This window comes from Heloderma suspectum, chromosome 5 (assembly GCF_057233095.1).
Source record: "Heloderma suspectum isolate Gila_16-S chromosome 5, 16-S_ref, whole genome shotgun sequence".
Lineage (NCBI taxonomy): Eukaryota > Metazoa > Chordata > Lepidosauria > Squamata > Helodermatidae > Heloderma > Heloderma suspectum.
Genome location: NC_139462.1, coordinates 88,386,666 through 88,413,963, shown reverse-complemented (window position 1 = coordinate 88,413,963; position 27,298 = coordinate 88,386,666). Strand labels below are relative to the sequence as shown.

Genomic DNA, 27,298 nt, shown 5'->3' with positions numbered 1-27,298 from the left:
AATGGCTTTGTAGCTTTCTAGAGTAAGCTGAGCAGAACTTTGTTTAGAGTTTGATAGTGGTTGTACATTTTCATACAAAAACACTTAAAATACTTCTAGTCTTGTAACATTAGAACCAAGTGTACTTTCTCCTTGGTTTTCTTAAAATTTCTGGATAATTGCCAACTTCTGTGTCACTCTCACTGTGTATTTTCTTTTGTGTTTCCCACAAGAAACTTCACTAAAACTGAACAGAGTAGTTAAGTCTTCACTTCCCTGCTGTATATACCCAAGTTTTTTTGGCCTCCTTACATCAAAGTTTCAGCAACTTATAACTGTTTCTGTATAACAACTGTATTACTAGCCTCAAAATTTGACATACAAGCAACCTAGTTAACAGAAAAAAGCTACAGCTATTAAAATAACCACAAACTGAAATAACAATAAGCTGTCTGCTTTGGTCCCAAAAGATTTCCTGAACTGGAAGTAATAAGTTGAGTTCTAAAGCAGCCCCATCAGGGACTCTAATTGCATCATCTTTTTTTTTTTTTTTTACTCATTCTCTTGAAGTATGCTTACACTTGTGATTGAACAGACTTTCCTCTAACCTCCCTCCTTTTGCCCAGATATTAAAATACTGAACCACTAATTTATGTAGACTCAACTAAGAGATTTTTCTGAATTCATTCTGCCTAGTGAACTATGAAGTAAAGTCCATCATACTTACATTTGAGAATACGTATTCAGAAGGTAATATGGTGAAGCTGAGATAAGGAAATGCCACCTACAACTAGTAGTAAAATGTGCTTTGTTGAACTTTGTTGCTTTGGCAAAACTCCTCAAACTTGCATATGTAAAGCACCCCTTCCTCTTGATTCAAAATGTATTTACAATGTAAAGCCCATCTTCAAACTATCTAAACAACGTAGCACCTGATTTTTTAAAAACATATTTCTTAGCATAGCTCAGTCTCTGTTTTTAATCAGATATGCTTGACTCCGGATTTTCTCTTGCATTGCCACACTCTGCAAGTTTTCTTTGGAGCTGTTTCATGATTACCCCCCCCCCATGACAACCATTTTGTAATGGAAAATACCCCCTCATGGTGGCCATTTTGTGAGAGTGCCAGTGACACATTCTCAAAATTCAAAATGTGCCTACTGGCCCAAAAGACTGAGTAGGCTGGCTTGTGATTCAAAAACCCCAGGAACACCAGAGTTGTTCATTGGCTAATTTAGCAATTCACTAGAGTTTATTTTAAACCACAATTCCTCATACTTAACGACAAGCCAGGAATTCTGGAAAGCGGAACTAGACTCATTAGGAGTTCTCCTTCCAGCCACACAAGAGAGGGAAAGGGAAGCACATGAGCCCAAGGCTTTGCTTGGGCTTGCCGAGCCTACTGTGTGTAACGCTAAATCCTGGCTTAGTGTTATGTGCAAACCAGCCCATTGTTTACCACCAGAACCATTGTTTAGATTCAGGCATTCTGGAAACCTGGATTACACATTCATGCACATCACCTGATGTCAGGCAGCTGAATGTGTGAACTGACTCCACTGAAAATAATAATGCGTTTGAGGTGATATTGGGTATTACGAAGGTTCTGTCTGTGTTAAGAGATCTGTGATAGCTCATTTCATTCATTCGCACATACAAGTCATCAAGTGATTAACATGTACATGTGAACCAGGCCATAGCTTGTCACAGGTCTGCAGTGCACTCTTTTTTCTTTACTATCCTTTGTCTTTCAGCCAGCTACCCACAGAGTACAATGCAAGCAGAACAGTTGATGTGTTTTGAACTCACAATTGGAGAGAGAGAGAACAAAAAATAACCATAAACCCAGTTCTTAAGTAAGAAGATACGTGTCAAAGAAAACACTTTCAGATTAAGCTATTGTTGGCTCTAGGATTTGTAGGAAACAGTGCCATGCCTGCAAACACAGAGCTTATGAAAAGGGCAGATTTCCTGAGATTGGCAGTGCTGTGAAATCTGCACAGTTAAACAACAGAAGTGTTATTTGTCTGTGATGAAATACGTTACATATTTGTGTCAGCTGTTTCAAAATGCCAGTGAAGAATTCTCAGAATTCTTTTGGAATGGGAAAATAAATTTATGGCACAGAATGCATAGCTTAATGTATTCAAGAACAATTGACAACATCCCCTTACATTAATGCTATCTTCTTCAAGTAGGGTAGTGTAGGCATTGATGAAAGTTGTTGCTCTCAGCATGACTGTTTAAAGCTATACTGTTCAAATCTTTAAGAGTTTATGCCGTTTACTTTGTGTGTCTTTAATAATACAGAACAGTTTTTAAAGTGTAGTGTTAAAATCTAGCATTGCTCAGATGAAAATGTATGTGTTATTGATGTGTCTGAGTGAATAAATGTCAGATCCATAAAACTTAACTAAACCAAATATTTCCTTACGTATTTCATTCCTTTTCGATAAATGAATAAATTGTTAATTTGAACGTGTACCATTAACACCGAAGGCAATAATGTTATTGTTGCTTGGTTGCCATACCATTGCCGTGATCCTGTTCCCAGTTGCATGTACTTTGCACTGTTGAAATCTGGGGGATTAAATGCGCCTACCTGGGCAGAGTATTCCAACCTATGATTCCAAAACATTCCGGCTTAGAAATTTCTGTTAAAAGTGGTGAATAACATTAAACAAGACAAACCATTAGCAATTAATTCAAGGGCTTTTTAGAGCACTTTTTCTTTCTGTGTTGGCATCACACACAAAATTATAACAGGACAGAAATGTCTCTCTTTTGGTAAATGTATCAATAAATGAGATAAGTTTAGTTACCCAGGAAGCCAGTTTTCTTGATGGCAAGCCTTAAAACCACCAAGTAATCATACACAAATATGATTGCCTAATTGTACTTTGATCCTGAACAAATAGAAGTAAACTTTGTATTTCTTCCCACCTAAAAATGTGTCTACAAAGTAAGAGAGAAGAGGCCAAACATCCTGCCCCGCTCTAAAAAAAACTCTTTGGAAATAATATTTGGTATGTTGCTCTGTTTAGATAGTGTACAAGCTGACATTTTTGGGTGGGGTGGTGAGGGAGAGTTAATCTAAAAGGCTCTTTCCACCCCTTCTTCAGCAAAGGATTGCTTCAAGGGGTTTACAGGACAGAGGTTTTTTTTACTACTGACATTTTAAGAGCTGAATAGTTCCTTGTCTCTATGACAGGATGTACTTTACAGCTTAAATGCTTAGGGGCAACCAGTTTTGCCTATTTGAAACCACCACTAAAACCATGTGGTGCCATTTGCTTAGCTTTTTGAAATGCGGATGACCCAGTAATACTAAGTTTTTGTTGATAATCGGGATTGAATGCAGTTAGAAAAACTGCAGACAAAGGGCTTGCTTGTGTTTTTGCTAGGCTAGACATAGAAGCATGAGAAGTCTAGCTGCTTTAGGGGAGAGAAAGGAAAAATGTTGCCCTTGGGAATGTTGCAGGTTGAAGTGGTTTGAGAGCCCTGCTTACTAAAAGCAGCACTGTTGCTCAACTAGAAAACTCTGGATGTCACTGGCTGTGGTGTGGAGTTGCTCACTGGCTGTAATTCACTGCTGCCACAACTATGCATAAGCAGAACCAGCAGCCACACAGTGAGATCTTATGATAGATTTAGACCAGTGTTTTCCAAACTTCTGAAGGCTGAGACAGGTATTTTTATGAATTAAATTTGGATGTACACTTCGATCTTAAGGTTAAAAACCTGCCTTTAGAGTGAGTAGGAATTATCTGCCCTTAGAGAAACATCAGTAACTGATCTGGGTAAGCCTCCTGATCAGGTCATGATGGCTGGGGATGATGGGAGTTGTAGTTCTACACATTGAGAGGGCACCAGATGGCAGCTCTAACCACTACACCACAGTGGCTCTAAGAGTGGCCCCACAATAATCAAAATGACTGGAGGCAGGTAATGTAGTTCAGGGGGCAAAACACCCATTATTTTTAAAGTGTTGTTTTAAAAAAAAAAAATTAGGGTAAGCACAGAGGTCCCGATTCGGATCCTAGCATGGGGGCTATGGGGCTGTTGCAGTCCTGATCCTGATCTGGATCGGGGAGTGGGGAATGCCTGCAATATAATCAATTAGAGCCTAGTGGATCACAATCTGGCAAATATATATTTCAGGTGTGCCCCCCCCCCCCGATCCAGATTGGTACCGTGGCTGGGCAGACAGGGTTAAAGCCTGTAAACACCACCCCCTGGATTGGGACTCTTGTGCTTACTCCAGAGTAAAACAAAGGAAAAAAAGACTTTGCTGTTCTAGCCATGTCTTTAAAGTAATGTGTGCTTTGAATCCAAGGCTGGCAGTCAAGTTCCAGAGTAGGTAGACAAGGATGGGGTGTCTGAGGCAGAGTAGGCAAGATGTGTCTATTTAGCAACTTCTCCCAAGGATGAGTTGTTCAGACTGAGAAATCGTGCCTGGAGCAGCAGGTATTTAGAGCCAGTCAGGCCCCTATGGGTTCCTCAGATCACTTATTCTGGCTGGGCTGGTGAGCTGCAGTACCCTTTCTGGCCATTATATGGGGTGGTGTCGCAGTGCAGTCAACTCCCTGAGTCTGAGAACTGCTCCAGTTGCCCAGGGATTAAGATGTCTTTGCCCTGCTGCCAGAGGCTTGAGTTACAGGCAGAATGAGGCTAACCTTCTGTAGGAATTCCTACATCTCCTTTCTCCTATGTGTGGCTTTCTGTGGTGTGTACAACACAGCACGGAATATGGGAGGGGGAAAAAGAGTTGATCATTCGTCAGGCTTGTGAATCTCTCTTATCAAGGCTGTCTAGTGGGTTTCATATATGGAGCAGCTGCTTTTGAAACTGTTATTTTTGTGGCTTGTTACCTCCTTGTTTGTATTTGTTTTCTTTTAGAACCTACACACCCGTTATTAGAGGATAATAAATATAGAATATAAACAGAACAGTGAGAAATTGTGATCTAAGATTTATCTTGAGCACTATGAATGTTGCAGATAAACTGGCCCATCTATCTTCATTTTTATCTGGAAAAAAAACATTATGCATCGTGGGTTATTTTTTTTTTTATTTTTGATGTTTGCAATTGTTTATGTGTTTGTTTGCTTTATGAATGAAAAATAAATTGCCACTTTAATTGTAGTGTAAAAGGAACACAGACTTCAAGAATGTAATTCTGCATCTAGTTTGTTTTTCAGTCAATTTTGTCTTGCTTTCTATTTTGTCTTGCTTTCCTTCAGTGATCACAGTGTGGTGTATATGAGGGATAGGTTACCCTATAATTTAATAGTCCTGTGAGGTGGGTTAGGCTGCGATTGGAACTGGCCCAAGGTGAACCAGCCAGTTTTATGGCTGAGACAGAACTTAAACACAAGGCAGCCTAGTTCAAGGGCTGACATCAAGAGTACCTGCTGCGGCCACACACCCCAGCAGGGGACCACTGACAAGAACTCCCTGGACTTGCTCCTCCTCTTCACCATTGTAACCTGCTTGTTCACCTTGCCTCTTGCTCTGGCTCAGACAACAGTGGTGGTGAGAAGGAGAAGCCACTGTCAACTTGCCTGTTGGCTCTCTGCCTGTTGAGCAAACAAATGGTACCAGTAATGAGAATGAAGAGCAATAGCAGCTAGCCTAATTGTATGTGTTTTTACTCAGAGTTAAATCACATTGTGTTCAGAGGGGTTTACCCTCAGGTAAGTGTGCATAGAATTGCAAGCTTACCTTGCAATCCTATACACATTTACCTAGGTGCAAGTCCGATTGAAGCCAGTGGGGTTTATTGCTGAGTAGATCTGTGTAGCATTTCACTGTCAGTTACTGTTGAAGTTCCACTGAAGACAGTACAGCTTAATCTTTGGTAACTGATGCCGAGGAAGATGCAGAATAGGACGTGGGACTGCTGATGGACACATTTGTTTATTAATCTATTAATAAATTTATGAGGCACCATTCAGCTCAAATAGGGCCCCCAAGTTACCTCAGAATTAAAGTTTAAGTAAAAAACTATTTTAAAAGTTTTAAAAATTATTTTAAAATAATTTAATAACTTTAAAACATCACCCACAGCAGAATTAGAACAGGTGAGAATCTTAAAAACAGAGTGTGGAGCAAAATTATAATAAGCCATGTGGAACAAAGACATTTTAACAGCCTGCCTAAAATTGAACAAAGAAGGGACAAGTCTAAGCTCTCTTGGGAGAGTTTCCACAGGCAGGGTGCTTCCCAGCAACCTAGGCTCTCTTGTCGGCCGGAGATGCAGAGGGACATCAGAAGAAAATTTTAAACAATGGGCAGATTGATATGGGAGGAGGTCTTTCAAAAATCCTGGCACCAAGCCATGTAGGGCATTATAGGTAAACACTTGAATTGTGCTCACAACCAGATTGGTAGGGCAACAGAACAGTCCCATTTCCCCGGGACTCTTGCACCTTATTTAATGATACTTACAGTGCTGTGCTTATGATGCCCTTTATTTAGAGAAGGGGATGATAGCTCTTATAAAAATAATTCATATTTTCATAGGTTTTTCTTAAGTGCTCTAAAGCAGGGGTCCCCAATGTGGCGCCCATACGCACCATCGTGCTCACATGCTACTCCAATGGAGCCTGTAAAAGGGTCCCCAATGTGGTACTCGTGGAAACCCAAAATGTTACCCCTGGGTTTTTTTAATGTACGTACATTGAATTGTATGGAATACATATAACTTTCTAGCAATTATAGATGGGCTTCAACAAAAATGGATCAAATATTCAAATAAGTTTCCATTTGAAGGTGGCATCTATATGCCACCTATTCAAATATTGAACGTGTTGTAAGGTCCTCAGTCCATTGCATTATAGGAGGTGAGTGTTTATCCTTCTAGTGTTGTAATATCAGTATTTTAGCTGTCAAAAGGGCATGGAGAATCCATTTACGCTGACCATTTGTTAATTTCCCTGAAGCAGGTAAAGCATTTAAAAGAGTGTGTACATCAGTGAATACTAAAAGACTGTTCCAATACAAAAGTATCTGTGTAATAACCTGCCCACTAAAAAAAGCAACTACTAGCTATCGCCAAAAGCATTACTTGTATTGCACCACCAACAATTAACGGAGTTAAACAATCCCTTATTAAAGAAACATTGCTGTGTAGAATAGACACAAAAGTTTTTGCTGAATAAGATGCAGCCTAGGATCCATAGATGTGACAGGTAGATGCCAAAATGGCGACCCACTGATTAGGCATTTTGTGGAGGTGCCCACAGCAGTTTCTTAAATTCCTAACTGTGCCCACAAGTCCATAAAGGTTGGGGATTCTTGCTCTAAACAGTACAAAGTCATTCTCTGAATAATACTTGAAATAACCTTATGATAGTCAACAATATTATTTCAATATTATATATTAGTAGACAGAGCCTGAGAGATCAAAGCTTACATAAGACCACTTGTTGGGGTGTGATATCAGCCATGATCTTCAGCTCATGGTCTTGATCCAAGCACTTCTCTTTTAAAAAAGAATAATAAAATAATTTATTTTGAGAGCTCATTTTATTTTATTTTAATTAAATTTCTTAATCGCCCATCTGGCTGGTCACCCAGCCACTCTGGGCAATACAACAGTTTAAAACAATAACTTTCCACATTAAAACATTGTATTTCTAAAAATACCCTAACCCACCCCAAATGCCTGCCTGAACAACCCCGTTTTTAATGTGTGGTGGAAGCTCATTAAAGAGGGGGCATGGCGGAGTTCCCTAGGGAGAGAGTTCCACAGAGTGCGGGCCACCACAGAGAAGGCCCTCTCCCTCGTCCTCACCAGCCTAGCTGTCTTGGCTAATGGGACAGAGAGAAGGCCATCCGAGGCTGATCTTGTTGAGCGGCTTGTGTGGTGTTGCTAGAGGCGCTCCTTAAGATAGGCTGGGCCAGAACCATATAGGGTTTTAAAGGTCAAAACCAACACCTTGAATTTGGCCTGGAAAACAACTGGTAACCAGTGCAACTCCTTCAGCACCGGAATGATGTGATCACGCTGGCGGCTGCCTTTAATTAGGCAAGCCACCGCATTCTGCACCAGTTGCAGCTTCCGAACCGTCTCCAAAGGTAACCCCTCATGGACCGCATTACAGTAGTCTAGACGAGAGGAGACCAGGGCATGTACTACTGATGAGAGCAGATGGTCGGGAAGGTAGGGGTTCAGCTGCTGTATCAGATGGAGTTGGTACAGCGCTGTCCGGCCCACAGCTGACACCTGAGCCTCCATGGACAGCTAGGAGTCTAAAATGACCCCCAGGCTGCGGACCTGGTCTTTCAAGGGTAGCCGTACCCAACACTAGGTCAACATCCCTCAACCTCCTCTTATCTCCCACCAAAACTACCTCGGTCTTGTCAGGGTTCAGCTTATTCCTCCCCATCCAGCCACTCACCATCTCCAAACATTTGGGCAGGGATTCTATGGCCAACTTTGGTGAAGATTTGAATGAGAGGTAGAGCTATGTGTCATCTGCATATTGATGACACTGCACACCACACCTCCTGATGATAGCCCCCAGCGGCTTCACATAGATGTTAAATAGCATTGGGGAGAGGATGGAACCCTGTGGCACCCCACAAGTGAGCGGCCATGGGCCCAAAAGCTCCTCTCCCAGTGCTACCCTCTGGTACTGTCAGGGTGGAAACTGAGCGCATAGAGCCCCAGAGCAGTTCTGATTCTGAGGAGGAACAGCAATCTGTGGGAGAGGAGCTCACTCATCTCTCACAAGCACAGCAGCTGGCAGAGATTCCTCCTGCCAGCATTCCTGGGATAGATAGTGACCCTGGCAGTGAGAGAGTGCTGGAGGGGGGCTTGCTGGACGCTCGGCGCAGATGCAGGGAACAACGACGGAGGGTGCGGAAAGGAGTCGTTGCGCTCGTTTGGCGCTCAAACAACGGTCGCGTCCCAAGGACCCAAGGGAAAGAGGGAGGATCTCTCCATAGCCCTTAAGTTCAGAGTCCTCCCGTGATTCCCCTTCAAACGGGGACCAACTGCCTTACCTGGACCTTAGGCTACTCTGCTGTCTTTCCCCAGTGCTTTTCCTTGCTTTGTCACTAGTGATTAGTATCTGAAAGAGTCATAAAGTAATAAGAATTCCTCGTCGTCTGTGTCCTGAGTTGGCTATTGGTGGGGACTGCAAGAGGCAGCTAGGGCGCTCCTGACAGGTACCTGCTGGAGAGGAAGTACCGGAACCACCGTAATACGGTGTCTCCCATGCCCAACCCCTCCAGGCGGTCTGGGAGGATACCGTGATCAATGGTATCAAAAGCTGCTGAGAGGTTGAGGAGAACAAGGAAGGAGCATTCACCCCTATCCAAAGCCCTCCTCATATCATCCACCAAGGCTGTTTCTTTCCCATGCCCAGGTCTGAAGCCCGATTGAAATGGATCCAGATAATCGGATTCTTCCAAGTGTGCCTTCAACTGCATCGCCACCACCCGCTCAATCACCTTGCCCCAAGATGGCAGATTTGAAACTGGGCGAAAGTTGTTCAGGACTTGGGGATCCAAGGAGGGCTTTTTAAAGAGCGGTCTTATCACTGCCTCATGGGAGCTGATGGCATCGCTCCCTCCTCAAGGGAGGCGTTTACCACCACCCTGATCCCCTCACCCAGCCCCTCTCTGCAGCTCATAATGAGCCAGGATGGGCAAGGACCAAGTAAGGAGGTGGTCGGCCTTACAGATGAAAGCACCTTGTCCACTTCATCAGAAGGAAGAAGCTGGAACCAATCCCACAAAACCGGTTTGCCACAGACCGCTTCTCGCTCGCTAACTGTATCCACAGCGCACAGAATAACACTCTTAATCTGATCTATTTTATCCACAAAGTGCCTTGCCTAGGCCTCACAGGAGGCCTTAGAATGCTGCAGCAGTTCCGGAGCAACTTGACCGACCAGGCTCCAGACCACTTGGAACAGCCTCCTGGGACAGCACTCTGCAGACATGATAGAGGCAGCATAATATTCCTTTTTTGCTGCTTTCACCGCCATGTGATGGGCTGAAGATATAGCGCTAGCCTGTGTCTGATCGTCTTTGGAGCAAGACTTCTGCCACCGGCACTCTAGCCGTCTCACCTCCTGTTTCGGAGCTCGTAACTGCGGATTGAACCATGGTGCAGTCCGAGCCCTGTTCAGGGGGAGAGGGCGTTTCGGAGCCACCCGATCTAATGCCCCAGTGATTGCGACATTCCAGCCACCCACCAGGGTCTCGACCAAGTGGCCGTTTGCGTGCTCCAGAGAATCCCCAAGCGTGTTCAGCAATCCATTTGGATCCATAAGACGCCTGGGGCAGACCATTTTAATGGGTCCTCAACCCCTGCAGAGGGGTTGTAGTACCAAGAAGTCCAACGTCACCAGATAGTGATCTGACCATGACATGGGGGGGAGGATATACCTCCGACTTCCAGATCACTCCCCGCTTCTCCAGAAACAAACACAACGTCTAGCTCATGACCGGCTACATGTGTGGGCCCAGTTGGAATAGGGTACAGCTCCCAGGAAGCCATGGTCTTCATGAAGTCCCAAGGTGCCCCTGTGAGGACAGCCTCTGAATGTACGTTGAAGTCCCCCAACACCAATAAGTTAGGGGACTGTACATGAACGTCAGAGAGCACCTCAAGCACCTCGGCCAGGGAGTCAGTCGTGCAGCGGGGTGGGCGGTACATGAGCAGAATCCCCAGACTGCCCTTCGGACACAACCTCCGGTACATGCACTCAGCAACCTTGGTCTCCCAGAGAGGGGGTCTGGTGAAGACCAAGGACTCTCGGTAGATAACAGCCTCTCCCCCTCCCCAATCCCCAGCCTTTGGCTGATATGCATACAAAAATCCGGCTGGGCACATGGCTGCAAGAGTTGGAGCAGCGGCCTCAGCCAGCCTGGTCTCCGCAATACATGCCAGGTCTGCACCCTCATCCAGGATCATGTCATGGATGACAGATGTTTTCTGGGTAACAGACCTGGCATTGCAGAGCAGCAGACGAAGGGCAGAAGATGGTCACACCTCCCCCAGCCATCCTTTGGTTCTGGACAGTCCCGGACCAGGGGATAGATATTACACACCTCTCCCTTGTTCCCCTTACCTGGCATGGCCTGCCCCTAGTGCTCCAGCAGCGCCTGCCGCCCAGCCTCTGTATAGTCTGGCCCCCAACACTCCCCCCACTGCCTCCATCAAGTGAACACATGCCCCCCCGCTCCCGCCTATCAGGCAGGCTACCCACCCCTGCCAAAACACAACAGAATCCCCACCCCCCCATCATTAAACAAAAATTTAAAAAAATGCATCCCCTTTACAAATACTGCCGGGCAGGAGTCCACAGAGAGAGTGGTGGCGGCGACGGCAGCAGGCCCTCTTCCCTGGGTGGTGGCTTCTCCTGCAGATACTGGCTTTCCCAGGCCACCTCAGCCAGCCAGCTTATATAGCCTTTCCAAGAAGGGCCTGGTCCTGCAGGGAATAGCGGTCTGCCAGGCAGAAGTCCACAGGGAGAGCGGCGGTGGTGGTGGTGATGGCGGCACTGCCAGCAGCAAGCAGCAGCAGCAAGCATGCCCTCTTCCCTGGGTGGTGGCTTCTCCTGCAGATACTGGCTGTCTTTTATTTTGCTTCTGAGGCTGTACTGCAGCTTTTTGTTTCAATTTTTTTCTCTGCAGTTGGAAATTCTAGGAGCCTCTGCAGTTCTTCACTGTTTCTAGAACTTGTATGTAGGCATCTGCACACACACCATGAAATCAGTAGCCCGGTTCAGGATGTTCTTATCCTCCAGCCCACAGGCAAGCACATCTCCTCTCTCACATTTTGAAGTGTTGCGAGCCATTGTTTGGAGATGGGTGCTAACCACAGTTGCCTGATTCAGATGTCACTGACAATCTGGTAAGAGCAAGCTGGAAACGTCAACCTCGGAGAGGAGAGAGTGCAGAAGCCCATTACACTTTGCAGATCATCCAAACTATGATTTGGAGGTTCATCTTAATTGAGGCAGTGTTAACCAGTAGCTCTGAACAGATGTTAATGATGAGAAATCCAAAGTTTGTAACCTTAAGGTATAATTTTGCCCAGTGGAGCTTTTTTGCTAAGGCCTGTTACATTCTGGCCTGCAAGAAGAAAAGGTGGACCACTCAATAGCCCACTGCGATCAATTTGTCTGACACCTTGCAGATAAAATCTATCGTATCCATGCTGACTTAGATGTCATGGTTGATACAGGTCTGATGGATGTAACTTTGGCCCCTGCTTGTCTGTTTACAATGGATAGATTTCCATTGTACAGCCCAAGGATGTGGACAGGATCATTGGAGAAGTGAGGCCTATCACTTGTGTGCTGGACCCTTGTCCTTTCCAGCTTATAAAAACAGCTAGGGGGGACTAGCTCAGTGGGTAAGGATAGTGGTGGATGCCTCTTTACTGCAAGGTGTGATTCTGTCTTGCCTAAAAGAGGAAGAGGTAAGACCTTCATTTTTTTAAAAAAAACACCTTCCCTGAACCCCCTGTTATAGGATAATTTCTGGCTGGTCTCTAATATTCCATTCTTGGGTAAGGTGCTGGAGTGTGTGGTGGCTTCTCAGCTACAGGGATTTATTGATGATGCAGATTATCTAGTTGCATTTCAATCTGACTTCAGGTCTAGTTATGGGACAGAGACTGTTTTGGTCACCTTGGTGGACAATCTACGTCAAGAACTGGACAGGGAGAGTGTGATCCTTTTGGTTCTGCTGGACCTCTCAGCAGCTTTTGATGCCATCAACCATGGTATATTTCTGGGGAGTATGTCTGAGATACCACTGGGAGGCACTGCTATATAGTGACTCAGGTCCTTCTTAGAGGGGCAATCTCAGAAGTATCCCCCATGGTATTTAACATATGGATACATGAAACCTCTGGGAGATAGTTTTGGGGTTCAGTGCCACCAGTATGCTGATGACACCCAACTCTATTTCTCCTTTCCATCCAGATCCAAAGAAGCTGTTCTAGTTAACCTGGTGTCTGTTGTCAGTAATGGACTGAATGAGGGCAAACAAATTGAAGCTTAATCCAGACAAGACATAGGTGCTATTGGTTAGTCAAAAGGCAAACCAGGGAATAGGGGTTTAACCTCTGCTGGATGGCATTACACTCTTCCTGGAGACTCAGGCTCACAGTCTGGGTGTACTCCTGGACTTGGCCCTGAATACCCAGGTTTTGGCGGTGGTCAGGAATGCATTTGAGCAGCTGAGGCGCTGGCTGCATCTGTTCCTAGAGATGTCTGCTCTGGCCATGGTCACACATGCCTTAGTTACATCCCATTTGGACTACTGTAATGTGCCTTACATGGGGCTGCCTTCGAAAACTGTTCAGAATCTTCAACTGGTCCAGAATGCTGCAGCCAGACTGTTGAATGGGGTGAGTTATAGGGAGCACATGACTCCCTTGTTACAGCAGCTTCGCTGGCTACCGGTCTTTTTCTGGGCAGAATTATAAGTGGGACCAGGCCTTCTTCCATATGGGCCTGCCTGGATCTTAAGCTCCTTGGAAGAGGCCCTTCTTTTGATACCGCCATCTTCAGAGGCACATTTGGTGGTGACACAAAAGAGGGAGTTCTCGGTGGCTGCTCCTAGGTTCTGGAACTTCTTGCCACGGGAGACTAAGTTGGCTCCCTCTTTGCTGCCCTACTGTGGGCAGGCAAAGACCTTTTTATTCCAGCAGGCCTTTGGAGTGTAAGCAGGTCTGTTGGGCTGGATGTTGGTTTTATTCTGTTGTTGTGTTTTTAATTGTGTTTTTAGTGCATTTGTTGTTTTAATCAAGTTTTATTTGTGATTGTAAGCCACCTTGAGTGCCATTTTTCTTGGTAGAAAGACAGGATACAAATCAAATAAATAAATAATAAACGTTGTGTCAAAACATTCACAGAGTTATAGTATTCTTAGAGCACAATCCTATACATGTTTAAACAGAAGTAAAGTCTTACAAGTCCCAGCATTCCCCAGCCAGCATGTGTCCCTAAGGTGGCAAATAGAGTGACACTACCAACCTTCAAAAAACCAACTATGAGTCAGCTGATTTTTTCCCTCCACCCAATACAGCCATGCAGCCCATTAATTCCTTATTGTGGTTCTGTTGACTTTTGATTACAAGGCCTGCCATGGCAGCATTATATCATAATGTCACTGTGTGGTCGGAGTTTGTAAGAGAATTCCTGGAGGAAAAGGCTATCAATGGCTACTAGTTCTGATGGCTATGTGCTGCCTCCAGTTCCAGAGGCAGTGAGCCCATGTACGCCAGTTGCTGGGGAACATGGGTGGGAGGGTGCTGTTGCGCTGTGTCCTGCTTGTGGGTTCCTGGTCTACAGCTGGTTGGCCACTGTGTGAACAGAATGCTGGACTAGATAGACCCTTGGTCTGATCCAGCAGAGCTCTTCTTATGTTCTTAGAAGTGTATGCTGCAAATCCTGTCCATGCCACACTGTGCTATCAGTTGTCTGTCTACTTGCATGTTATTCAGCAGCAAACCATTCTCTGGTGCTCAGTAGTGCTAAAAGTGTTATATTTAGTTTGTTTGCAAACAAGCTAAATTTTACCCTTTTAGCCTCTGAAGCTGCTACTGAGCACCATTTTGTTTGTTTAAAAAATAAATTTGGGTGTGCAGCAGGGGGTACATTCAGCTTGCTGCCCTGTGTTGCCCACCTCTATGCTAAATGCTTTAAAGGTTGCACACTGGTGTCTTGGTTTTGTGAACCAAGGTTGGCCAATGTACAATTAAAAAAAATATTTCTAATACAATTTTAAGGAAGAAGAAAATGATTCCTTCAAACTGACACACAGTAAATCAATATTTTAAAATATATTCAGGAATTCACGTTTCAGTAAAATATGTATGTATCCATTCTTTGTGATAATTCTGTACATTGCAGAACAAACAACCAAAAATGTGAGATTTTTTTTAAAGAATTATCAACTCATTATAATTCAGATTAATTAGAATTGTAATCAAATTTTGATCATTCTGTTCCAGAAGACCAGAATATTTTTTCTCTTTGTTTCAGATGTCACTCCCAGAACATGGTCTGCTAAACTGCATTTCCATGCATTGCTGAAATTGCAAGTTTTGATTTCCATTTCAGAGTCATTAGTATTATTAATGAGAGTTCTCACGGATAAGCATACTTAAGGAGGATTATCCATGGGAACTGGGAGTTTTACAGTTGGTTAATGGGATGGAATTGGCATTCAAAAAGCTGTGTCAGCCTTTTAGGAAATTAATAAGCCTATTTTTCTTTTAATAATTACTTTAGATAGTATACTTAATTTAGGTAGGGGGAAGAAGCTACCATCTCCCCAATGGGGCAGTTCAGTCTCATTTTTGGGTCAGTATCTATTTGTTAACTTTTTAAAACAGGCATAATTTGTCTGTTGTAGTTTGGACTAATTAATCCCTTTCTATAATATCACTCTATTTATTTAACACCTATTTCTGTTGGTTTGATGACATTCATAAAGCATGCAAATTATGCTCTGACTTGCAAGTGTATGCTCTGACTTGCAAGTGTGTATAATGAGAGAATTTGTGTCAGTATTTTATTCGCTCACTGGCACTTTATGCATCTGTTAATCACCAATGAATTGTTTGATGCTTCGCAAATTATTTTTGATCAACTTTGTACCTACAAGTATTGTACCTACATCAACGGGATGCTACTATCATTGTGTATAGGGGCTCTACTCAGAGGTGCTGGTTGAGCAGGCCTGGAATGTGTTCCTTGATTCTCATGATTCTGGCCAGCCAAACAGCTTTCCCATTCTGCAGTGTGTAGGTGGTTATCAGCTATTTTGCCTATAGTTATCAGATAGCATTCCTTAACTAATTGACCGCAAACAAACATCACATATGTGGGTTCTCCCCAAGAGTTGACAAATTTGGGGTGAACCTGGTAGCCAACCCAAAGTTTAGGTTGCCAGGCAGGTATTGACAGACCTTAGCTGACCTGGGTAGCCAGCCAAAATTTGACCTTGTTTGTCCACCAAAGGGACAGGGCAGAGTCTTTTGGCATTGTGCTGAGGTCAAGACCCAGCACAACTGTAGAGGGTTAGTTTGCTCTCTCTTCCACAGCTGATGACACTGATGGGAGCACATTCCCATTGCTGTAAGCTTTAGATGTTCAGAAAGCAGCTCATGTTTTTTCACATGTCTCTGAGGTTCAGTGCAGCACCAGGGAGAACTCTTCCTATTCTCTTGCGCTGCTAAAGTCAGCATGTTATCAGGAAGAGTCTGTATGTTTTTCATGCTCTTGCCAGAGCAAAGAACATAACACCCAGTGGCGAGCTGGCGGGTGCATTTGTGGGAAATGCCGCTGCCTCAAGGGTCAATGTCATGTCCCTGACCTCAGGCTGCATCTCTGGAATGCAGCACTAGGACAGGGACAAGCCAGCTTACCTCTGCCATCTGCTTCAACTTGGACCTGGTGAACCATCACAGAAGCAAGCCAGTTTCCTCTGCGGGTGCCAGGCAGTTGGAGCTCCGCTCACCAAGAAACTGCAGAGACAAGCCTCTGTCCCTCTCTAGCTAGAAGGTAGAGGTAGAGTTCCTTTGGCTTTCTGTCCTGTGCCTGACCTCAGAATACCCATCTGGTACAGAGGCAGGACCATGTGCCTCTGCCTTCTCCCTGCTTGGAGGTGGAGACCGAAAATGGAGGCTTGTTATGAATCTGTGCTTGTGCCTAGCAAGCACAGAGAGAAATGGGATTCCAGCCTTCTGTCAAACTTTGGGCCCAAGATGGAGGCAGGGTTCTTCCTCTCCTCTTTTTGCAGCTCCGCTGTTCTTGTCAGAAGAAGCCTCATACTTGCTTTGTTTGCTGTAGTGGGCGAGCTAGATGGTTGAGCTAGTTGGTTGGTTCTTCCCTATTCCAGTTCACTAGCTGTAGAGGAAATAACTACCCAAACTTAGGGATATCACTTCTGCTGCCTTCTTTTGCCATGATAGAAAGGCCACCTTCAGATCTATTTTGTTTCAAAAGATACCAATGTAATCTATAAATTCTGATGGATTAAAAAAAAGTTTGAATCCAGTACTTTGAATTCAGCACTTAACAGAGAGGATCAGTGTGCAAGACCAGCTGACTTTTGCCTTCCTATTCTAGCTTGCACATCCCCCTGGTTGTTTTTGCCCCAGCTGGCTTTGCTTCTAGTGTTGGTGCATGAGCTGCCAGGGTGTGTGTGTAAGGACTTCAGAATAATCTGGGGGCTATTTACCAAAGAGAATCAGCAAGACAGGGAGAGCTTAAGCACCCCCTGCCCATGTACTGTATTGTCCCTGCAAATGCCCTCCACACTAGGGCCAAACAAGTTGTGATGGAGATCTGTAAATGGGACCTTTAGTGGTTTTTAAAGGGTTAATAGCATCTAGCTGGTTAATATGAGTTGGATGGGGCACATGATGCTGTGGGAAGGGAGGTTAGCCCTTTCCTCACCCTTACGTGTTTTGAGATTTTTTAAAAAATAATAATTTTAGCAATTCTAGGGAAATAGAAATATACACACACACACACACACACACACGTTTCAGTTAAATTGTTGTTCCTCTATTCTAAAAGTGACTTGTCTGAGTGGGAATCAGATTTATAAACACATCATGCATAGAAGAAATATTTAACATTTTGTGATTTTCTTCAGCAAAAGGGAATGTGAACGAATGATTCACTTTGCTTGGTTGAGGCTTAGTCAGCCCTGGCTTCCTCATGGTAATCATTAATGGAATAAGTGCAGTCAAGCTGGAACAAACAAAAAGAACATAATCATGGAAATGGCATTTCAGAAGTAGAGGTTCAAGGAAGTTGGCCTGTTTAGCTAAGTTTAAAAAGGAGGCTGGAGGGATATGAGTGAACGGATTGGGAGTAAAGGTGAGATAAGACAGCAGGGAGAGAATAGTTGTTTACATTAAGGGAGACAAGGTCCAAAAATGTATAGCTTTAAATGGAACTTTAATATAGTTCGCTTGGGAATGAGAAGGGTTGTAATGATTAGATACCAAAATAATTCTGCTTACCCTTTTCCAGCTGTGTGTTTCTGCTCCTAATGGGTTGCTGCTTGTTTTGCACATAGTCATGGGCTTGCCAAATTTATATGCTACCTCCTCACATCTGTTGCCTGTCCTGTCCTTGCAAAAGGCCTTCAGATTTTTTTAGAGCTTTTGTTCATAGGCAGTAGAAGCATTTGTGAATGAAATACCTTTTCCAAGTGGATGTTCAATAGCAACTTTAAACCTCTAGCCCATAGGACTGCTCCACATAAGAGTTTAATCTATTTAGAGACAATACCTCACAAAATCCCCAGTTCTCACCACACTCATTTAAGAAGGTTTGTGGTGGCAGCATGAAAATTGGAGAGGCTGTGCAGTTGTATTTAAAACCATTCCCCATGCAAAGTAAATGATCTTGGTAGGTGGCTTTGGTGATTGAGTATGCTGTTTTGGTCTGCAAAACCTCACTTCATCTTGTATTGTGGTGAAGGTTTGTAGAAATTTCTGTCATGGGTCCATTCCTGATTGTAAATGAAACAGGTGAATGTAATAATTCTTGTCACATAGTTATTCCTCAAAGAAATCTTGAACAGTTTTGGATTTTGTGACGCTGTGTGTGCTTATTGTTGGTCCCCCCCCCCCTCAATTTAGGCTTTTTTTGAACCTGGACCACTGCCCCAAATAAAGGCTTAGGCACAGATGTGCAAGTCAGCCTTCCCCAATCCTATGGCAATTGTTCAAGTTGTAGTCTGGAGAGTACCAGGCTGGGGAAAAGTCTTGCAGACTATGCCAAGAACAAAAAGACTGCAGGACTCCCATTTCCTCCTGATATTGAAGAGACTGATTTTTTTCCAAACAAAACATTCTAGCATCCCTCCTTTGACTGTAATGATGGTGGAATCTGTAAAATGTAACAGGAGGATTTAATTACACTCAGGATCTACCCACGTAAAAAACCTTGGGAAAACAGAGACATTTTAAGATTAACCTGTCACTTTTTGAGATAACCAGCATTGAGAAAGTGGAACAGGCTTGATATGGATAACTGACTGAGGGCAAATTAACATGATCACCCTCCTCATAGTGGCTGCTGAGTTTGACAGTTCCTTGCTCATGGCAAATGTATCACTAGTCTAATTTGCCCTGAGCAGAAGATGTGATTTTTTTTGCACACCAGCTCAAACCTCTACAATATGGGCTAAGCCTAGGCATGTAATATTATAATTTCTTTTTATAGCATGAAGTTAAGACAATCTGTGTCCTATGAGCAAGGAGCTGTCATGGGAAAAAAGAGAAAGAATCCACCATGAGTGGGATCGTCACATGCATCACACTACAATCCTATGCAGGCCTACTCAGAAATAAATCCCATTGCATTCAGTTGGACTTACTCCAGTTAAGTGTGTGTAGAATTGCACCCTAAGTCTTACAAATGCAGATTGCTGTGCTTGATGTGTATCTGTGTTAACATGGCTTCGGCTTATTCAGACAGTATGATCGAGGTGTGTTCAAAGGATTTGCAGATTCAAAGGCAGTAAAATATACTGTCCGCACTTAGCAATGTGCAGGATGTAGGGAGAATTATCATGAAAAGAAGGAACATAGAGAGAAACAGACACTTGACATGTCTTAAGACATAGTGTGGAAAAACCCCTTGTCGATTTCACCTCTGCTGGAAATGGGTCTGCTGTCCCATCCTGCTGAGGTATGTGTGTGAATATTGCAGACATTTGGATGGGGTTGATCGCATGTGTCTCTTTCAGTGAATGTTTTCTACCGTGCTGCATGGGATAACGCCATGGGTGCTTGGATTTGTGTAAGCAAAATTGGTGAGGGGATTTTCAGTTCCTGTGCAACATCTGTCTGGACTGGCTTAGCATCGGGTTACAACATGGCATAGGCATCTCAGGGTGGGGTTTAGAAAAGAAACTGTGTCACTAAGTATCATGCACACTGTCCAGTAGATGCCTTTGGCACTCATGTAGCCACATTCTGCATTGCAATCAAGTTCTCAATTGATGTGCCGTCTGGGAGAAACATGCATTTTCCTAGAGCCAAAATATTAGTTTCTACATCTTGAAGACATCTTTATCCCCTGCAACAAGTGAGTTACATTTGCACATGGGTTGAGCTATTCCCTGGAAAGGCAAATGTGGCTTAAAAAATAGCAGAAATAGAGTTAAAGTGCTGATTTCTCCACTGGTCTGCTGAGAGATGCAGCTGTAATATGGTTCCCTAACATTTCTTCAGACAAAACCCACTGGGTTCAGTTAGCTCCTGAAAACTCTTGTTCTTTTACAGTACGTTCAAGATTATTATTGAGTTTCTACCCTTAGCATTAGCAGAAATAAAATCTGGCAGCATAATTCTATATCAATGATACCATAATGGTGTGTGATTGTAATGCACATGTGAAGAAAATTGTTGCTGAATAATGTGCAGCTATTAAGTTGAAGAGGTTGGCAAATATAAAATGGCAATTGGTTTTTAAATTTAATAACCTAGATTAGCTGTGCTTTACAGGCATTAACACATTTTTCTGCAACAAAACAGAATCACTGAATCATTTTTGTTTGAAGGGCAAATGATGTGTCTGGATGACAATGTCTACAGGATATGAATTTCTACTTTTAAAAACTACTACTTGCTCACTTTTCGTAGCATCTCAGCTCTACTGCTTTTAAATACCAGCTTCTATGGCGACATCTGGTGGTAATTCAGAAATGTGTTGAATAACATTTGAAGTTGAGTGTTAGAACTGTTTCGACTAGAGATTGAGAATCTTGTGGTGAATTGAATGGGATGGGGTTGGAAACAAACTGTTCCTATTCAGAAAAGTCTCCCCAATTATGAAGCGAGCCAAAAAAAACCCCAAAGCTTGACTTGGCTCATAAAGAGCTCAGCTTGGTGTCTACTGTCCCTAGCTATGCTGGCTGTCAGTTTGCTTTCTCACCCTGCTTTTCCAAACCTATCTTATGGAGTAGCCGGACCATCTGAGTGTTCTTGGTGACTACAAGTCCCTTCATCACCCTGGTGGTGATGAAGGCATCTACGTAAGCATCCTTTTTGTCACTGAGAACACTGAAAATGTAAAGATGAGCCCTCTGCTTTCCCAGTCTTTCTTGTCACCAGTTTTCCTTCTCCCCCTCCTCACAAGTTAAGTCTGGGAAAGGAGGGAAATAAATGGGACAGTGGAGGACTAGTTGGGAAGGTTCGAAGTTGGCCCAGTCTTTCTGAGATTTCAAAGAGTGGTCAGAAAACAAGTATTCTGTGGAAAGATATGCAATACAGCCCAGACTGAGTATGGGGTTTCTCCTGCCTCTAGTTTAAGTAGTTAAGGATTTACTTCAGATTTCATGTGTTGTACCAAATATTGAGATAGTTTTTATGCCTCTTGATTTTATTGTGCTGATGTTTAGATTTGGAAGTTAGTTTTATTGTACAGAATGTTTAATCTGATGTACACCACCCTAAAATTCTCTGGGATCCCCCTGCCCACAAAAAATTATCTTTAAAAATTTAAGAATGAATTGCATTTGAATAATCTGTAAAATAGAACCAGATTTTGCCTGATGATAACATACACACAACACATACTGGGCACATTCTTCACAGTTGTTAGAAATCTGTGTTCGTAGAGAAATTTCTTTAGAACTTGCAATTTTTATAGAGTAAGTTATATTCTATTATGGTTATGTTATGGTTAGGGAGGGAATAACAATGTCCTTTTGAATATGGAAAAGCAAAAATCAGTTGTGTTGAAAGAAAAACAGTTGATGACAGCTCAGCAAAACAAGGAGGTATAAAATCTATATTTCGGCAGTACCTTTATTAGGCCAAGTACAGGTCACAAAATAGTGTACAAGCCTTTGAATTCTCCAGAACTCCTCATCAGGTAAGATTGTAAACACAGCCAAAGGGTGAGGGTGCTGGGGGAGCAAAACAGTGGCAGATGTTCACGCCATGGTGTGTCCATTTGGAGTTACAGTCTTCAGATGGAACTTGGGAAGTTCCTGCAGAAACTGAAATTTGTCTCTGTCAGGTGCTGATATGGTTTGGGGTTGCATTTAGGACTTGTCAAAGGGCTGCTGGGGTGAAGAAACAAACAGTGGTTGACCCCCATTTTTGAAATTATAAAATCCAACTGTCTCCATCCTTAGACGAAAGATAAAAAGTTCCTTGTTAGATGGAAAACACAAGTAGATAGAAACTAGACAGTGTTTATATTAACAAATCTGGAGATAGTTTTAGATGGTGTACTTGTTATAAACAAAGTGTCAGTAGATGCCAAATTAGATAGCTCTACCTATAGTAGTTAGAGAGGATGTAACCTCAGAGAATACTCCCAGCTTCAGGTGGTATAAAATCCTCTTTCTCTAGTGTAACAACCCGCTGTTGAACAGCTAAATTTTGTATTCCCCAAGTTATGCAAAAATTGAAGGTGTTGGCCATAAGAAACACTTAAAATAGTAAAGTAGTAGTATTTTTTAACATCATGATGTGCTGAAAATATTCTAACTTGCATTTTACTTACTTGTAAAGCAGATGTTTTGGCCTACAACTGCTATCATCATCTCCCAGTATTGGCTATGTTGCCTGGAGCTGATAGGCATTGTAACCCAAACAACTGGAGGGGCCACACGTTGCCCACCCCTGATTCAGAGCGTAAATAAATGAAGTTGAGCACTTCTCAAGAAAATGCGATAAATGTTGTGGTTAAATATGAGTTGAATGGAGTATGTGCATTAAAACCAGCTGCTGGCAGTTTTTATGCACATACAGTGGAGAACATGCACAAACATGCAGCCTGAGGGAGTTTGCATATTGCTCAGTACTTCTGCATTGTCCCTAAGTGGGAAATATGGGGAACAGGATCAGGTATTTCAGATATTGCCTGGACGTAGATTCTTCACTTGAATACTATGCGCATTCAGTAGTCGACGTATGTAATACATCATCTAACATAATTGGAAGCTATGCATGTCGTAATCAGAATATATGTATTTTTTTTCATCCCCCTTATATGTACCCATTCTCCACAACATCTGCTGAATGTACACAGTAATTTTAGTGTGGGAAAGCCATGATACAAAAATGGGTGATTGTGGGCGTATACAGGCATCGTTTGGCCCTGGGACGCCATGGTGGTAAAATAAGGAGCAGGACTCAAATTTATATATAAACACTGCAGGGAAAAGGTAAGAAGTACACTGAGGGCCAAGCATAATGTCTGAATAGGTATTGCAGTTGCGATAGGCTCTAGAGCTGTGCATAAATTGCCTCTTGAAATTTTCCACCCTATTTATGAGCAGCGAAATTGGGTAACCATTTCACCAAATTTCTCTGGGGAACAAGAAATTCTTCAACTGTTTCTTAGGGGTAGAGCTCGCCGTAAGCAGTGGCTCTAGCACAGCTGCTGCTTTTTTTCTGAAGAGTTGTTAGTTTGTATTTGCTGCCATTACAAGGGGCAACACCAATTGTGCTGGCAGCCTGACCACCGTGTTTCATCTGCCACAGTGAACATAACATAAGAATATAAGAGCCATGCTGGATCAGGTATCCTTGTGTGCGCTGCCAGCTCTGCCAATTCTGGTCCACATGCGGCCAGCCCCATTTTTGGTTCCATAAGCAGCCCCTACCGTTTGCAGAACAGCAACATAGTGCTTCTGGGCTAAAGCCCCCACATAAGCCAAAACACTCATTTCTGAAAGGGGGAGGTTGGCAAAGCTCCATAAAGGCTTCGCCACCCTGCCCCTTCCAGAAAACTACTGTTTTCGCTCATTTCGGGGCTTATCCTTGCTCATTTCAGGGCTACCTTGCCATTCCCTAAGGAGTAGGGGCCGCTTGCAGATCAGAATCAGTGGGGCTGGCCATGCGTGGACCAGAATCAGTGAAACTGGCCACACGCGCAAGGTCACCATTGGATTTTGCCTCAAAGGCCTATCTAGCCCAGCATTCTGTTCACACAGTGGCCAACCAGCTGCCCATGGGAAACCCACAAGCAGGACATGAGTGCAACAGCACCCTCCTGTCCAAATTCCCCAGCAACTGGTGTACATAGGCATACTGCCTCCAATACTGGAGGTAGCATATAGCCATCAGGACTAGTAGCTAATGCCCTAAATGTAGCATTGTTCCTTGGTATTGTGGGTGGGAGGTGTGGCAAATGGTAGCTGTCATGAAAAAATGTATAGAATATTTGGAGAAAAATCAGCATTCTTTTTTTAGAAAGTAAGAAAAGGAACATCTCAGAAATTATCTTTAAAAAAGGGTATTCTGAGAAATTTTGGCTCGCCTCTCTTCCAGGGTACATTATATATATATATATATATATATATACACACACATACATACGTGTGTGTGTGTGTGTGTGTGTGTGTATACCTGATACATAACATTGTTTGTTTTCCTCTCTTGTCTAAACATTCTGGTCCACAGTTGGCTGAATAGACTACAGTTTTCTTTTATATCTTCCCCAAGTTTACTTATAATTTGTGATTATTAAGTGCCCGTGTTGCTTCATTTTGCTTTATCCAGATAAAAAGTCTGTGAAACCATAATGCTTTTTATTTGTGACTTGTTGCAAATACTTTTTTTAAGCTTTAGTTTTTTATATAATCAGTAATACCGCTTTAATACTTAATACCGTTCCTTTCCTTCCTGCTTCTAAACAGGTACAATAGCAACTGTTGATTTGCTTGATCGAGAGACTACTTCCTATTACTGGTTAACTGTTTATGCAACAGACCAGGGTGTTGTTCCTCTGTCTTCCTTCGTTGAAATCTACATAGAAGTTGTTGATGTTAACGACAATGCTCCACAGACTTCTCAGCCTGTTTATTACCCAGAAGTCATGGAAAATTCACCTAAGGATGTGTCAGTCATTCAAATTGAGGCCTTTGATGCCGACTCAAGCTCTAATGACAAGCTGACCTACAAGATTACTAGTGGAAATCCACAGGGATTCTTCTTCATGAATCCGAAAACTGGTGAGTAAATATCAGATGCTACCCCTTGAAGTGTACACCACTGAATTCATTCTCTAGTTTTTGAACAGAGATGAAAAGACAAAATTGGAACGGGGGGGGGGGGGCTGTGATTCTTAGTTCTGATTTTTACTTGTACAAGAAATCCATGGGGCCATCAAGACTGTTGTTTCAGACTTTATCTACACAGTCATTTGAAGCACAAGGTGGGACTGTACCACTTCAGAATGCTAGTGGGGAATCATATTTGAATGCTTTCCACATAAAATCTTCCTGCAAATTAAAAATTAAGGGTTAGGCTAGCACCTTTGTCCCCAGTAGAGCTTCAGCTCTTGGGTGGTATAAAAATGTAACAAAAATAAATAAATACTCCATGAGCTTGGAAGTTGTTTGTTTGTTTGTTTAAGTCGGGAGCATTCAAGCCTGTATTCTCAATTCGTTCCAAGGAGGGGTTCCAGAAAGTCTTCTATTGGTTTGATTTGTACCCTGCTTTTCCACCAGAAAAATGGCACTCAAGGCAGCTTAGTCTTATATGGTAGAATGAAGCACTTGGGATTCTTCTTCCAGCACTTGTTCATAGCATGTCTCAAGTATATGCTGATAAACCATTTGAGATCTAGATATCTATTTCTAATCTGAGGAGGTTGATGTGGGACATACTTTAGAGAGTCATAACTGTGGAAGAGGTCCTGTTGGTGTCAGATCAGCCTCTTCAAAGTTATGGGGACAAACCCCATTTTGAAGCTAGCATCTATAATTAAATTTACAAATGAGAAATATAATATTCACGGCTGTTAAACTTTTGGAAAAAAATTGAACGTGAAACTGAAACGGCTTGACTGTATTGCAAAGAAAACTAGGATATTCTGTCATCTGAATGTGTGTTTCTTTAATTTCTTCTGCTAGCACTGAACTGTTACCTTTCCAAGAACTGTTGAAGTAACTTGTATATGAAATGTCTATTGAAAGGAAATTTTATATCATTTATGTTGATCATGCAGATATTTCCAACCAGCAACTTTCAGACCAAACATGAATTGTTTCATTAATACAGACCTATATTTTCCCTATCATGAATTTAATCTTGTCAATGAGAGTAAGACTGTGGAGGGGTACAGGATGAGGAGAAATCCAAGCTGAGATTCACTGCAAAACTTTAGTGGTCATCCAATCCTGAAAGTAGCAAGCTATTTATCTGTTTCATAGTTTTGATCCTTGAATCCATCTGTCTTAAAGGATGATTTATCCCATTCATTAACTTTTTAAAAGGTTTCCTTCACTTCTCTGCCCTTTATCACTGAAGCAGTGGATTATGTTTAAATGTGCCATGAATGATGTGTGTTAGATCTTTCAATGCAGGCAATCTTCCAAGTTCTTCCTGTTGGAAACTGTATCATGGGACTGCTCTGCACCTTCACCCATTCCTTCTGAAGTTGGATATATTTGTTGTTTGGATCATTCTTTAGATATCATCATGTAGCAAGGGGAATGACAGTTCTCCAAAATGTTTGAGCTATGCATACCAAACATGTTTGATAGTTTGCACCCGAGATTATATAGGTTACATGCTAGTTTTGAGGTTGCTAAGCATGAGTAGCAAGGATCTAAGAATGTCATTAAAAAAAAATATCAGTATTTGCATTAATAATAGGGTATCCTCTCTGATCTTTTTCCAGTTTACTTACCAGTATTTATCTTCAATTTAGAGATTTCAGCTATGGCTTGATGAAAAAATCCTTAAAAGACAAATGCAGATACAAAGTAAAATGATATAAGAACAGACTTTAAAGTGTCCCTGCTTTCACTTGTCCACACACACACACACACACACAGAGGAGAGAGACTTAAATGAGCTGTGGATAAGGTTGCAGACAGGGAAGGTAGCATCTGGTATGTAATTTACAAACAAGTAATATAACATTTTGACTAAAAAAAATTAAAAAACAAGGTTGTGTAAAATGTTGCATTTAAAAAATTTTCTTGCTGTTTCCAAATTTGCTGTGGTTTGCAGCAGAATTTATTTTTTCAGTTATTTCTTTATGAATAAACTTCATCTCCTACTAGCTGTCAGTATTCATAAAGTTGTGTGTGACTGTTCCTTTTTTGAGGGGAGGGGGGGCCTCTTTTTAATTTTGAACATGTCCTTACACTTTGAAGAAGGAGAGCATTCAAAAGCACCATGTGAAATTGGAAGACAATGGCTGCAATTTAAGCCTCCCAGATCCTAATGGCTCAGCCTTGTGAGCCTCTTGAATTCAAGTAGTGAGGGAGGAGAGCCTTGTTAATTACCTGGGGATGGTTGAATGACCCCCCCCCCCCCAAGCTGGCCCTGAATCAGCTTTAA

The 27,298-nt window shown here is 42.7% G+C and overlaps 1 protein-coding gene across 1 annotated transcript in view; it reads left to right on the top strand.

Moving 5' to 3' along the window:
• Positions 1-27,298, top strand: part of FAT1 (FAT atypical cadherin 1) — a 149,987-nt gene that overhangs the window by 31,195 nt on the left and 91,494 nt on the right. The window contains exon 3 of the mRNA XM_084856630.1: positions 24,643-24,957. Within this exon, the coding sequence (XP_084712756.1) occupies positions 24,643-24,957 (315 nt within the window). The remainder of the gene's footprint in view (positions 1-24,642; positions 24,958-27,298) is intronic.